The 15,439-nt window shown below is 37.8% G+C and overlaps 2 protein-coding genes and 1 pseudogene across 11 annotated transcripts in view; 1 reads left to right on the forward strand and 2 right to left on the reverse strand.

Moving 5' to 3' along the window:
• LOC110064413 (bridge-like lipid transfer protein family member 2) overlaps positions 1–15,439 on the reverse strand; it is a 257,542-nt gene that overhangs the window by 98,680 nt on the left and 143,423 nt on the right. The window lies entirely within an intron of this gene.
• LOC149097315 (uncharacterized) lies at positions 6,333–8,527 on the forward strand (annotated as a pseudogene).
• LOC149097316 (uncharacterized) lies at positions 9,940–15,438 on the reverse strand. Its single transcript, XM_089279164.1, has 2 exons — positions 12,631–15,438; positions 9,940–12,417 (listed from the first exon to the last, which is right to left on the reverse strand). The coding sequence occupies exons 1-2, from the start codon at positions 12,877–12,879 to the stop codon at positions 12,070–12,072; spliced, it is 597 nt and encodes a 198-aa protein (XP_089135290.1). The 5' UTR covers positions 12,880–15,438; the 3' UTR covers positions 9,940–12,069.

Consider the following 15,439-nt stretch of genomic DNA (forward strand, 5'->3'; position numbering starts at 1 on the left):
ATATTTGTTTCCTTCATTTAAAGTGGAATGCATGTGAACTAGCTAGGTGTAGCTAAGCGCATTGACCACTATAAACAACATTTGAACATTTTTGAACATAAACGGTAGTTTGTCGGTAAATTTGCAAAGTGATTGAAAACTCAAAATATGATAGCTTCGTTGACCGGCAGGACGTTTTAACAACATGCAAATTTCGCTTTGAAGCCTTTTTCATCCCCAGAAATATAATGTCCTTTGTTTGACCAACAATGCCTCCCATAAAGAAACTTATGGGAATGCATAAACAAGGAGACATACACATGCGTATATACGCACATGTGTGCGGATTAAGATAGGCGTATACGCAAAATATGCTCGTATAATATACGTATGCGTAGTTTGCATATATCTGAGCTACACTGTACTTTACTAGGGTTTGCGTCAAACGTCCCACTGTAAAGCGGTGCCAAAGAATGATGGTCATTTGGGGTACACTGATACCTTAAAACTGAAGGACAAACATTATAACAGAAAACCTCACCGAAAAGTTGCAAAATTGAAATCAAAATTCTTGCTAATTCTGGGTTAGCATAATCAGGTTTGAACAACCCAGCCCAGGACTGCAAATGATCCCCAAAGTGGACCGCAAATGATCCCCAGATTGTACTGCAAATCATCCCTGGAACGGAAATGGTATCTTTGCCACTAATGGAGGAAATGAGTGGACTCAGGAATTTGGACTTCACAGTGGATTTATTTTATCCATTTGTTTCTTAAAATTCCCAACAGCTAATTTAAACGCAATAGTTACTATAGGTAGCACAAGCAAGATGTACAGTATTTTAACAGTCTAAATCAGTAAATTTCATGACTGTAAAAATGATATCCAGCATCATGAATTACAATGTACCCGACAGCAAGATACTTTATGAAACTGGAACATGCACAGTTAATTTTTTTTGTTACTGTTTAGCATTAAAATGCCTAAATAGGCACTGATCGATGACCTGAAAGACGTTTAATGAAACACTATTAAAAGTTTAACTGTCTAACGCCCTATATGCCACTGGGCATTATGGGATTGAGTGAGTGAGTGAGTCTAATGCAAAAAATTAACTGGAACAGTTCTTGTAATAACAATATCCCCGTGATAAGGAAAAGTCCAAAATTGACTTTATTTTACTTGATACATCTTTTAAATAATAAGAGTATGCAAGTTAAAATGACAACGCAAGAAGAGAAAATTAGCTAACAGGTGTTTAGATGTTTGCAAGTTCTTACAAAAAAGGAAAAATTTGTTGAAATTGAAGCTTGATAATGATTCGGGCTAATCTGACTCTGCTACGCAATCATCAATTCTCTGAAGTGAATGCTGTCGGGACTGGTCAGGTTACTTCAGAGAAAGCTTACTACAACAGCCAAAAGTTGTGATGCTGTCTGAGAGGGCTTTCCCATGTGAGTGAGTTGGTTGCTCATTGCATGAAATAGTTTCTGAGACCTGTACTGGCAACTTCTCTGTCAAGCTTACTTTGCCAATTCATTCTGGTTCGCATCCTCTCTAAAAATAGGTGCCATACAGACGCATGTGACTACTGCTTAACAGGTGGAAACACAAAAAGTAGAATTGTCCTATATATGTAGTTATGTGGAGAAGAATGTGTGCAAATGGTTAGATCATGAATGTTGGTGATTAGAGGCATTCTTGAATGCCAATAAGCTATTGTTAAAGAATGTTTGAATTTGTACAAAAGAAGCAAAAAATGGTTCTCTAATAGGCCATTTTCATTGTATTAAAATTATAACATGGCCACGAGGCTTCGGGGAATAAAACAAAAAAAATTAATTATTCATTCCTCAACCTTAATGTGATTTTTTTTCTTGTACTTCCTCAAGCCTCCAAGTTTGAATTTTAATACATCAAAAATGGCCTATTAGTACATGTGGGTGTTGCCAGTGTAACAGTTAACAGAATCAAGTGTAAAACTATCAGCAGTGTATGATATATGGTGTACGAAAAGTAATCAGTAAACAAACCTGATGAGACAATCAAAAACATTTTTTAAATATTTTAATAAACTGATGAAACAAGATTTATGGTAAACAACACAATGAGAATGGTACAAATCAAAGCAACAGTTCTGGGGTTGATTGAGAGTACCTGTATTATGGAAAAAATAAAGGTAACTTTTGCTACAGCCGGCACTACAGGGATGAGTAAGTGAGTGAGTTAAGGCAAACGCTCTGGACAGGTACCTCATTGTGATCAGCTAAAATAGTGATAACAGTTACACCAGTGAGTAACCTTGAGGTACAAGGCAGCACTCTACTGTGAAACATCGAGCCTCGTTTTTATGCCCCACCATTCATCCTCACTAAAGCCCTCCATAGTTGTTTTGCTGTAGTCAATCGTTTTGATTACTTTTCTCAATTCTCAAATTGCAACATTTCAGGGGCATGCATTATTGAAAAATCCTGGATCTGCTCCTGCAATAATTAATTACAGAAGTTGGTCAGATCTTTTTAAAAGAAGTTGTCATATCCTTATTTTGTGTATCTAGTAGTAAAGAGAGCAAAACATATTGAATGCATTGTTTAACAATTCAAATTGGTTCTTGGTTTTCTCCAGAGACTATTAACAGAGTAAACAGACAAAAAATAGATCATGTGTACTAAATGCATCTGTGGTTGAGTGTCCATCGATACCCCCAATCAACCTGTAATTGACACTCGATCAAAATCTTGATCAACACTCAATCAACATCCACCGAGTGTCAACTGACTCATATGCATCAATCCAAAATTAGTTGACTCTCGACCAACTGTCAACTGAGATGTTGATCGAGTGTCAATCAGGGTCAGTGAAGGGTTGATCAAGTATCAATCAAGGAAATTGATCAACACATGACCACACCTGCCTTTAGTTTACATTATCCACAAAAATAATAAAACAAAACTTACTACATACACATATGTAGCTAGATATACATGTAACTAGGAATTACTGTATATAAATAATAATTATGACTTTTTAACTATTTTTTTTCCTCAAAGCAGGTAGGTTAAATGTTTGTATGATTCTTTTTCTTGTTGCTTTGTTATATGTAACTTTTTCCTCCAGTCATTCTCTTTTTGATAGAGAAGAGCTAGTTTCAGACATCACCAAAACTGTGTTACTGACAGCTGACATTGGTACAAAGTTGAATGGTCCTATTGAAACATAGAGTAATTTATCTATGTGACCTAAATAACATTGATTTCTGCAATAAGTGGTTGGATTCTGTCTGCGAGAGCTTGAATAATGAGATTATAACACCATGTACATGTACCTCGTGACAATTTTATTCTGGAAATCTCATTTTGCTTTCACTAAACCTAATGGGATGTTCTAGAGCTCTAATACCGTGCGGGGGTATTCCCTTATATGAGCTATACAGGTATGTGCAGCCCCAAAAGGTATGGTTTTTCAGCCATTTTGGTCATAGATAGGGTATCGATTTTAGCCTATTTTGGCCATTTTGGTCATAAATAGGGTATGGTGTTTGCACTGTAGCCTTGATATGGGTATGTTTTAAGAAGAAGCCACTTTTTCATTATTATCAAAAAGAAAATTAACAAAAGCCCTTCACAAATTATGTTAACGGTAATTTAACATTGGTCTGAACTAGGGAACGTATCATAACGCAGGTCTGAAACATGGTTTTGATTTAATAGGGTATCGAATATTTGGTCAGGTCTTAAATAGGCTAGGGAATATCACAGATTTTGGTCATAAATAGGGTAAGGATTGTGGGAAGCAGGCCGCACACCCCCACCCAACTTTTCTGGGAGTACCTCCTAGGGGCTGTAATATTCCAATGAAATGTAGGATCACCATACATCGGGGAAAAAACACTCACCACCAGGAATTCTGGATGGTTCCCTGTCTCTAGAATTCGAAAGTTGATTGATTTTCCATTGTTTAAAAAGCTTTCTGGCAGTTAGTCTGTTCACAGTAGTTGATGACTCATTTGAACTACGATCATTTAAATCTATCAAGTACAACAAAGCTTTCACATCATTCATTATAGTTCACCACTAAATTTTCTCAGATTCTTATTGGTTTAAATTGATCACATGACGTGAAAGTGTTCATCCACGAGACACTATCAGCCCTCAGAGCCCGTCCAAGGAAAATACCGTCCGTGAACATTTTTCTGTAAACAAGCGAGCTTATAGAAAACAAACAATTGAAATTGTATTAAGAGTCCCTGTCCATAAAAATGGAAAATAACTTGGCAAGGGTAGAAAATTCGATTTCGTTCATATTTTCATGGTAGATAGGCTAGGGCATGACAAAAACTACTGGCTAGTTTTTTTGGCAAAATATCCTTTTATTTCAAAGAAATATGCAAATTACCAAATTCTGTTAAAATCGTCATTTGACGCACCATTTTATTAAACAAGTTTGAGAGCCTTGCATGCAAAACCACATCATTGTTCCGTCTTTAAAACACTCAAATATTTTTGTGCAATGTTTAAATGTGTACTGGGTTGGTTTAGGGAATGTTGTGTTGTCTTTTTGGGTGCAAAATAATTAAATTTCGAAGACATGTATTTCATTCACTTAAAAGTACTTCGTGTATATAATTAATTTTCGCCATGTGCGAAACCTTCAAATGGATTAAGCTTTTGGTGGTTGAATCGCAGAAGGATGATCTACAGATTCCTGTAAAAATTTCTTTGGGCAAATGATTGTCAGCAACGCGAGAGCTTTTCAAAGTACGTTAAAAATGCAAATATTTGACCATTCTCTCGTCAAATTTCAATTTATGGGTTAGACGTATATTTTAGCATGCGCCACATGACAACCTATAATAAGTTGAAGTAGACACAGAGCTGATAATTTCGAAATGTTCTAACCTCATTTGCTGTAAAAGGCAGGTACAAAGCCGATTTGACATGTTTCTCTCACCATTCATCGCACATAAAGCAGAAGTTTGCTTTTGTTTTCATAACGTCCAATGTATATCGCCAACTGTCAACTTATTTAATGGTCGAATACCATGAATCTGTGACCCTCTTTCGACACATATGATCACGACTGCATCTAAGTCAAAAACAGCTGAGTCATTTGTAGATAGCTGCTTGCTTTGCACTACACCAAAATATTACATTTGATCATCATGGTTTGATGGCTTGAATCCTTGCTTGCAGCGGTTCCTTGTTCGTCACGCAACACTGTCATCCCATTTTAGGTGGTAAACAATTTCTATCCTAATACATAAGGCTCCCTAAGGCTGGGAACCACTGGGAGCACACAATCGTGTTGAGTAGGAAGAGATTAATTAAGAAATGAGAAGAATGAATAGTTTACCATTGCCCCTGTTGTTATCTTTTACTCGACCACCGCTACCTACATGCCCTGCGTAATACTGTAACGCTAAACTCATACTTAGGTCTTTTCGCGCTGTGCAATTATTTTTGGTTTACATGTAATACAGTGGGCTACCCCCGAGGAAATGCGTGGTGACCGCTTAATGGGGCTAGCCGCTTAAATAGAGGTTGGTGTACCTTGAATATTTAATTTTTCACTATCGGCTTATAAATTTCTTGGTGAACATGAAGTCAATTCAAGACAATCATGATAGACGTGTATTTGAATTATTACTCGTCATGCACCTTCAATTTCAGACTCTTATCTGCCATTGCCCTTTCCAAAACAAAGTGTTTAAATTTTGGGTGGCCGCTGAATAGGGGTAGAGACCCAAATGGTGGCCGTGGAGGTAACCAGTCAATAATAGGTGTTTTATTTACAATATTTTACTGACAATAATTTTGGACTGTATTGACAACAGTCCTCTATTTTCTGTTACAAACATACCAATGCCTCGCCACTAGTCAAACAAAATACGCCAAATAAAATGGCATGGCCAGGGCTATTTACTCATGTAATTACTAATTAAATTTAGTGTGTTTTTCTCATGAATTAGACACGTTGTGATTTCCTATTTTTATTTCAGCTAGTTCTTGCCTCATTGATCTATAATTTGTTTCATGGCGATTTTTTTAAAATTCTAGTGAGTACAGGCACTAGCTTTATCAGCTGTTGTCTGAAACATCAAAACATACAACAAACGTGATTTGGACCGAGGCCATGTACACTATAGAATACGATTATATAAATATACACATATCATTATATATATGAACAAACTGATGAACAATGATTAAATTGTTTCATTTATCCTGGGAGTGCTCTACACAAAATGGATCAAAATGTGCAGCGTATGCCGTGACAGCATTGCATGACGAACAAATAATGGCTGTAAGATTGTGCTGCGCTGACACGCTTATCACGCTTTGAGGACTCAAAGATGGCGGGCAGTCACGGCTCCATGCACTCCAAAATAATTCTCGTATTCTTGCTGTTCAACTTGTGGACTCTTGACGGGCAGATTTATATTCGCATTCCTAACACTCCCGGGGTTTCCAATATGCTCACATATGGATCCCAGAGGCGAATTTCAACCTACAACAGCTCACTACTGTGCAAAGTTGATTTCATCCGAATGAAAGTCAAGAAATATTTTAGTGCCAGGATCAGTCGCTATCCAAACTCCACCTCTTCATTCCAACTTAGCTGCTTAACCAGCGGTGGCAACATTTGTCCTAACTCAGGACCTCCAAGAAAGCTCAACTATCAAACCAGCACCGGTTTGAGCATCCTTTATTTAAACGCAAGAAGTGTCAAAGCCTTCGTCCCGCTTGATGGTAATCCTTCGTGCAAAATATGCAAATTAACTATTTTACAACAGTTGGTTTACCGCCGTTCGTACGATGTTGTGTCCATTTGTGAGACATGGCTCAACGACACAGTGCTATCATCTGAAATACTTACTGGGTATAACATCTATCGTAAGGATAGAACAGGAAAGACTGGAGGTGGAGTGCTGATTGCTGTTAAAATTGACATCCGGTCTAACCACCGCTTTGACTTAGAGAGAGAACAAATCACACTTGTAGCCATTGAGCTGTTTAAGGATAGCTCTAAACCAGTTATCCTTTACACATTTTATCATCCAGATCCTGGTCCTGACGATCTAAATCTGCTGAACCACTCTCTTCAACAAAGTTCTGAAATGGCCTGTATGGTCTTAGTTGGCGATTTCTATTTTCCATCAATTAAATGGTCACTGGACGAGTCTACCTCAACTAGCTTAGGTGGAACGGTGGAAGAGGAAGCTTTTTCTGACCTTATGGAGGATAATTTTCTTCGTCAGTTTATCAAAGGTCCAACGCATATTGCTGGAAACAAACTTGATCTGCTTCTATGTAACTTCTCCGAAGTCATAGACCATGTTTCTACAACTTCTCCTTTGCAAAATGAATTTCCCTCTGACCATTATTTGGTGGACTTTTTTGTCCGACTGAAATTCAAGCGATCCAAGTGTGTGCGCTGTAAAATGTACGACTACAAAAGGGCAGATTTTGACGATCTGCGAAGTTGCCTACAGTTGCTACCTTCTGACATGTTGCACTCTGACGATGTTGACATCTATTGGTCTTGGTGGAAAGATTTATTTCTAGCAGCAGTTGCTGAATGTGTCCAATGAAGACCATTAGAGACACCAACTCTCCTCCTTGGATAGACAGGGAAGTTAAGTCTGCATTACGCAGAAAGTACCGTGCCCTGAGGAAATATTGTGAAAACAAAACCGTGCAACGGAAGCTAAAGCTTAGATCTTTAAGCAATGAAATCAAGAAACTTGTTCGACAAAAACATCGCGACTATCTCCTTAAAATTGAAGGCTCTTTAAAGGAAAACCCGAAACTATTCTGGAACTATCACAAAGCTATCCTACATCATCAACCGGGCTCGAATACTGAGATCACCTTTGATGGGAAATCAGCAAAAACTGCAGCTGAAAAGGCTGAGCTTTTTAATGCTTATTTCTGCTCTGTGTTTACATCATCCAAGCAGGACAAAGCACGCAGTTTGCAAATGTATCCCATGAGAATAAATACGGAACTTTCTGAGATCACACTATCTTTCAATGAGGTGAGAGATTGCTTGTTTATTTTGGATCCGTCAAAAGCCACTGGCCCCGATGGAATTCCTGCACGTATTCTTAAAGAGTGCAGTGAGCAGATCGCGCCAAGTCTTTGTTCCCTATTCAACTATTCTCTGCGTGCTGGGCGGTTCCCATCAGAATGGAAGTCAGCTGATGTTACTCCAGTTCATAAAAAAGATCTTTTAGAGCCAGCTGAAAATTACCGACCAATCTCACTTTTACCAATTGCGAGTAAAGTTATGGAACACTGCGTTTGTAATAGACTTTATTCTCATGTCTCGCAATCTATTACATCCTTACAACACGGTTTCATGCGTTCCTGTTCATGCTCTTTGCAACTCTTATCCGTACTCCATTCAATTGGGGAGGCACTCGACAAAAATAAACAGACGGATATTTTGTACTTTGATTTTGCCAAGGCCTTTGACACAGTTGATCACGCCATTCTTATTGAAAAGCTGAAATGGTACAGTGTCACAAGCTTCTTTTTTCAATAGAATTGTAAAACCCTGGAACACTATCTGTAATCTCGCCCCTTAAGACAAATTTTCTAGCCCAAGTTTATTCAAATATTTTTTGCACGCCACTTATTTTACTTTACTGGACACTACCTATGATATTGACATGCCCTGCTCCTGGTTCCTCTTCCGTAACTGCCCTTGCCACCACTCTTAATTTTCTGTGACTAATATTATCCGCATCTTGTTTTAAACCATTGTAATTAATTAGATTTAACTATAATTTTTAACTATAAGAAATTATTAGATTTTATTGTAATTTTTATCAAATTTAAGATTTTCTATCACCATTCTTACTAGCTTCTAGGGTTGCGCCTCGCATGGGTAACTTTTCCCGTTCGCACAATTCCTATTGGTCCTTTTCTTCTTTAGTTATATTGTAATTTTGTGACCAATAAAGTTGATAGACATATCAGCAGTGGTCAGCAATTGATCAAACATATTATTTTGGCACAGTACAAAGCAAGCAACTATCTACAAATGACTCAGCTGTTTTTGACTTAAATGCAGTGCTGTTCATATGCGCAGAAAGATGGTCACAGATTCATAGTATTCGATCTATAATAGGTTGACAGTTGGCGATGTACATCGGACGTTAACCTTGTGTAAACAAAAGCAAACTTCTGCTTTATGTGCGACGAATGGTGAGAGATCGACTAGAAACACGTCAAATTGGCTTTGGACCTGCCTTTGCAACAAATAAGGTTAGAACATTTCGAAATTATCAGCTCTGTATCTACTTCAACTTATTATAGGTCAAGTCATGCGGCACATGCTAAAATATACGTCTAACCCGTAAATTGAAATTTGATGACGGATGGTCAAATATTTGCATTTTTGATGTACTTTGAAAAGCTCTTACGTCGCTCACAATCATTTGCCCAAAGAAATTTTTACAGGAATCTGTAGATCATCCTTCCGCGATTCAACCACCAGAAGCTTAAGTCATTTGAAGGTTTTGCACATGATGAAAATCAATTATATTCACCAAGTACTTTTAAGTGAATGAAATACATGTCTTCGAAATTTAATTATTTTGCACCCAAAAAGACAATGCAACATTCCCTAAAACCAACCCAGTACACATTAAACATTGCACAAAAATATTTGAGTGTTTTAAAGACGGAAGAATGATGTGGTTTTGCATGCGAGGCTCTCAAACTTGCTTAATAAAATGGTTCGTCAAATGACGATTTTAACGGAATTTGGTAATTTGCATATTTCTTTGAAATAAAAGGATATTTTGCCAAAAAAACTAGCCAGTAGTTTTTGTCATGCCCTAGCCTATCTACCATAAGAATAAGAGTGAAATCGTATTTTTGACCCTTGCCGCAAAATTAAGAATTTGTCTGATTTTTACAGGCAGGTACTCTTAAGTGGGTTTTTGTCTGTTTTCTTTTTTTAAATTTTACATTTGGCTTTCAAGGCTTTCATCAAAAAGAAGTTGAAAATAATTCAATATAATTTTTGAACCGGCCCGCAGAAGATAATTTAGTGATGAATAATAAAGACAATAGAGTGTTTATGTCTCTGAACTATCGGTCTGATGGTTGCTCCTTGGAGATTTGATGTTCTTAAAACTAGCATATTTGCCCTCTAAGCTTCGCTTGTCAGGCAAATATTTGTTTCAAGAGCATCAAATTTCCGCGGGAGCAACTATCAGCCGATAGTTCCTTGATAGAAACACTCTATTCTTTAAATAGTTTATTGATCACTACAAGATTATCCCAACATGGTCGCTCGAGAGGCTCAATTATGAAACATCGGAGCTCAATATGTGCCCCGAAGAGGCTCAATTATCCCACATCGGCGCCCAATATTCCTCCAGAGAGGCCCAGATTTTCTCATACGAGGCTAAAGCTCTATCGCTGCGTCAGACTTGCCACGAACTATGTTTTCACAAGTATTTGTCAATTCCTGTTGAATAAATGTGAACGTACGCGCGGTTGGGAATCCTTCTGCGATAGAAGGCCAGACTGCTAACATCTTGAATTTACAAATGGGACTTTGAGTGTGATGCTCAACGAGTTTGCTGTTAAATTCTGAAAGGTCTCTGAAGAGTCTCTTGGCCGAGACGAAACGCCACATCAGACTTGCCATGAACTATGTTTTCACAAGTATTTGTCAATTCCTAGAGGCTAAAGCTACTTCCAAAATTATGAAGTATCGACAAGGGTTGTTTATTTACAATGCGTGTCGACAAATCAATGCTCAGTACAATAGAAATTCGCCGTTTATCTCGACCTAAATCCTCATGCAACCTTTCATCTGATTGGTTGGAAACAAAATATGAAAGCTGTGAGAGGTGAATGTTGTAAACTATTTTTAAAACTCACCTCAATTTCGAAGAACACTTCCAAGAGCTGAGATCGAAGGAGGCAGCCATCGATGACTATCAGCAAATCATCGTTAATACGCAGTGTTTGCGAGAGACCGTGAGATGGATATTCGTTGTACTGATTGGCTCCGAAGTATATTCAATTGTTACTTACTTACTTTCGGAAAACTCAGACGATGGCAATAGTGACTGCTGCGCAAGCGCAGTAGTCACAAAAATCCACTGTAGATTTTCAGGCAAATCTTGAACTCTGTTGATTCCAACTGTCGCAAGGTTCAGTAAATCACCTGCCATTTCATCATGCGGGTGACTTTATGTTGTCACAGTTACACTCCTTGGAAATCAAATAACACTTAGTGAACAGGCAAGTAAAACACCACAGTCAGTTTTGTTTATTTCCTTTGAACAATTTGGGAGTTCTTTGTCCCAGCTGTTTTCCTGAAAAAGCGTGCTTTCCTCAGGAGGTAATAGCTTGCATTCCTTTCTAATGAAAATGTTTTTAATTGTGCCAAGGACAGTTTTGAACGTGTGAGCTTAGCAGCTAGTGGAATCATAAATATAAAGACAGGTTGATGATGCTGATAACCAGAGGAAACTAGTGCTCTTTGTGAGGCAAATGCACTGGTATCATAACATTTTCATAATGCCATGGTATTCCACATTCTAAAGACTTGCATAGTTCTCTCGTAAAAAAATGAAAATAGAGGTTAATAGTGCCACCGCCTAACTTTTTGCCCGAGATCGCTTGGTGTATACTTGCATCTAGAACACCCTTCTTTTGAATTGCCTTTGGAAGTAATCCATGTACTTGGTCAACTTCAGTATTAATTTCAGATCCAGCTTGTCGCTTGCTACATACTTTGACGAATCTTCTCTTTGGTGATTTGTTGCTGCTTATTTTCTTCTTCCTTTGTTAATGAAGTGACGTCGTCCACTTTAAACCAAGCTTTTTGTTCTTACTTGTGACTGGATCATTAAAGTTCAATGTTATATTTGTGAAGATTGTGATTGGTGTCAATGATACAACTTTCACAGCTGCTTTTTAACAAAGTTTTCTTACCTTGGACAGATTTCTTAGATATAAGGATACGAACTAGGATGGCGTCTTCTTTACAATACAGAGAAGGAGGCTGACGTTTCAGTTCTCTTTTCATGATTTTCTGTGTTGCGTCATTTGAAGCATTCAAAGCTTTCTCCTGTAAACATCTCGCTCACTCGCTAACTTGCTCAACTCTTCTTCTAGCTCTGTGGGATTGTCATAGTTTGCTTCATCAACATTCTCTTCTAGAACTTCAAAGTCTCTTTTTTCACCAAGAAACAGTTTATTTCTCAGTCTGTTAGAGGGGCGAGCAAAAGATACTTCAAATGGTGTCAGAAAACCAAATGAGTCGTTGTAGACTTTCTGGTACTTGGGGAGGTTTTCTTCCCAATTTAGATCATTTTCACTATTCATAATGTCAAACTTGATTTTTTCCTTCCATTTTCTGTGGGAGCGTTGTCTTTCCTCTGAGTTTGTGGACTGTATGCTGCACTGTTAATGTTTCAAACGATTAGTGCTTCACATATTGCTTTTGCTATACCCTTGAACTCTGTCCCTTGATCACTTGGCCAAATTTCTGGTGGACCATGTTTATTGTAAATGCCAAGTAGGGACTCTGCTACTTCGCTCAACTCTTTTGTTAGTAAAGGAAGAAGGAATACAAATCTACTAAAGATGTCAATAACAGATACTAGCCATACTCACCAGGTCAACCTGGTGCCTCTCTTGTACCCTGCACGCTTTATTTGGCATGAGGGTAGCCTTGTTTTGGAAAAGTGGTTTCAGTTTTTGGGGTTGCTTCATGATGTTCAAATTTTTGAAATGGTGTAACAGGATAATCCACAGTGACTGTAATGATGCGAAGTATGCACCTTTAATTTTCTGGCACCCTAACCTTGTTTCTTGGTAGGCACAATGTACTATTAGTGCGATTTCTGATTTTTGTACAACCATACAATTCGATCAGGTTATGGATTTCTTTCACCTCATACAAGTTGCTTTTCCATTTTCGGTAAAGTCATTGCCCTAAGTTTCTGTCAGAATTCTTCAGCCAGTCAGTAAAGGTTCTTGTTCTGCTTAGAACGCTGAAAAGCGCATCATAAATGTCATCATCTAAAGGGACATTTTTTCGCTGGGGCTAAGGAGAAAATTAAAAATTTCATTTAAGAATTAACACATTGAAAAGTGTTCAAGATTAGGGTTCCTGTAAGGGACAGACCATAGTATTTTTAAAGAGGTGGGGCTAAGACATTTTTCTCTTCTACAAAAGTAACCTCCTATGCCGACTTGGGCTCTTCATGCGATCTTTTTTCCCCACGAACATGGGGGAGGAAGATTGCGTGATGAGCCCAAAAAGAGTCTGCGTAGGAGGCTACTACAAAAGCCGAATTCTCGGGAATGTTTTTCAAACAGAAAAACAAAAACAAAAATATGCAGCCAAAACTTATTCATTACAACCGCATTTGCTAACTCACAGTGACCCAACACAAAGAACATTTTACTTTTGAGAGCCTTTCGCAATGCTGTGAAAACAGAGAAGGGAATTGAAGAGGGTGGGGGAGGGGGTACCAAAATCCCTACTTTTCTTATAACAATCTAGCGTTTCTCAGGGAAAGGGTAAAATGTTTTCAAGCAGGGTTATCTACAGTGCATTCAGTATGACCTGGCTCCCGCCGGAGCTCCGGTGGGTACTCTCTTGCGAATTGCCGGCTGTATTCCTGCATTAATGTTCTTACGGAGTCAAATAAAAAGGAGCTAACAATTCACCCTTTTAAATGGTAAGTTATTATTAGAAAGCTAATAAAAACGTTAAAAAAACACCCAAACCAGATAGTTAATTTATACACTACCCTTTGATTTTACCACTTTAAAAGCCCTAAGTAGTCGTTTTTCATCAGTGTATTAAACGTAATGTTGTCGTAAACACCATCGTCAATAAAAGTCTCACTCCAGCACACATTACATGATGTACCTTGAGTTTTAAGAAGCCTCGTTTTCATGCATCGTCAGTTCCACGATGAAGCGGCAGCAGTCCATGCTGTCGTTTCTGCTTGCTTCTAGTTCAACTTCAAAAAGCTCACGGAGGCAATCAGGTAAGTCTTTAGCATGGTGTAAGAAGTTAACGTCAAGCCAAGTCTTGTATATCACGAACGACTGGTTTTTAAAAGGTCTTGACTTCAGTATGTAACTTAATGTTTTGAACAGTTCGTTTTTGTTCGTTTGGTTTTGTTCGTCTTAGTTCTTTTGGATGAACATAAACGTGACCACATAAGGTTTTAATGTAGTATTTCTTGAGTCTTCTAACAAACACACAGTGTGACAGTTGTATATGCACAACTGAAAATAGTGTATAGTATACATGAGACTGCCTAGAATTATGCAATAAAATACTTTTTTCTGATAAAAATAATGAATGCTTGGGTGTTAATATTTTGCCTCAAATCACTGGAAATCGTGTTTCCGAGCTTCCTGATTTCAAAAATTTTCTGGGGGGCATGCCCATATACCCCCCCAGAGGACAACGGGCCTTCGGCCCCTTTTATCAGCTCTGGCAGGTGCTAACAAAAGGGAGACACCTACTTCAAATCTTACTGAAAGCACTGCATCTAGTGAAAAATGGAAGTTTTTAAACTTCATGCGGTAAATTTGTGTCATCGTTTGTGTTGAGCATATTCTTGCAAATGTTTATCTATCATACTAGCCTGATTCTCCACTTTTTCAGCTCTTATGGCCAAAAACATATACATGTTATTGGTATTCAGCAGATCATTTGCAGTCCAATTTGGGGATCACTTGCAGTCCTGAGATCATTTGTGGGCTGGGATCATTTGCACACCTGTACAGTGCTTGAAGGTTTCAAAGCAGCACTTAAACCTGACAAAACCCAACCAAGGGTCTACTAAGGAGCCCACCTCTGAACTAACTTAGTCATGTAATAATAATAATAATAATAATAATAATAATAATAATCACTTTATTTAAGTGTTGATGTATTTAGCACTAATGTGCTAATTGGGGACACTGTAAATAAATAAACAAATATTCAAATAAAATTATAACATAAACTATTAAATATAACATGAACTATTAAGAATCCAGTTAGCGGTAGGGCGGAGGATTTGAACTAGGGACTTCCAGATTTCAAATCCAACGCCCTAAACCACTCGGCCACGCCGCCTCCCACAGTATTTATTGTAACTTCTAATATTTATTGTAAATTCTGTATTAAATGTTTAGGATTGTAATACCTAGGTAAGAGTTAAATTAGTTTTAGGTGGGTTGACTTCAGCTATGGTCACTATTTGAGCTACATTACCAAATACAGTGAATAGTGGATTTTCAACATTTCATTATGGTTGATTGTATACAGACTTCCATGAACCACCCATTAAGAAAAAAATTGCAAAACATTGTTCATCAAGTGGCGTTTAAAAACAGCCTAACATTGTTGGATAACTCATGGCTATATCGTGTAACAACTTGTGAACAATAAGCAGACACGATGAGAAATCAC

The sequence above is a fragment of the Orbicella faveolata genome, unplaced genomic scaffold (assembly GCF_042242905.1).
Source record: "Orbicella faveolata isolate gen_17 unplaced genomic scaffold, um_ofav_v1 contig_47, whole genome shotgun sequence".
In the NCBI taxonomy this organism is placed as follows: Eukaryota; Metazoa; Cnidaria; class Anthozoa; order Scleractinia; family Merulinidae; genus Orbicella; species Orbicella faveolata.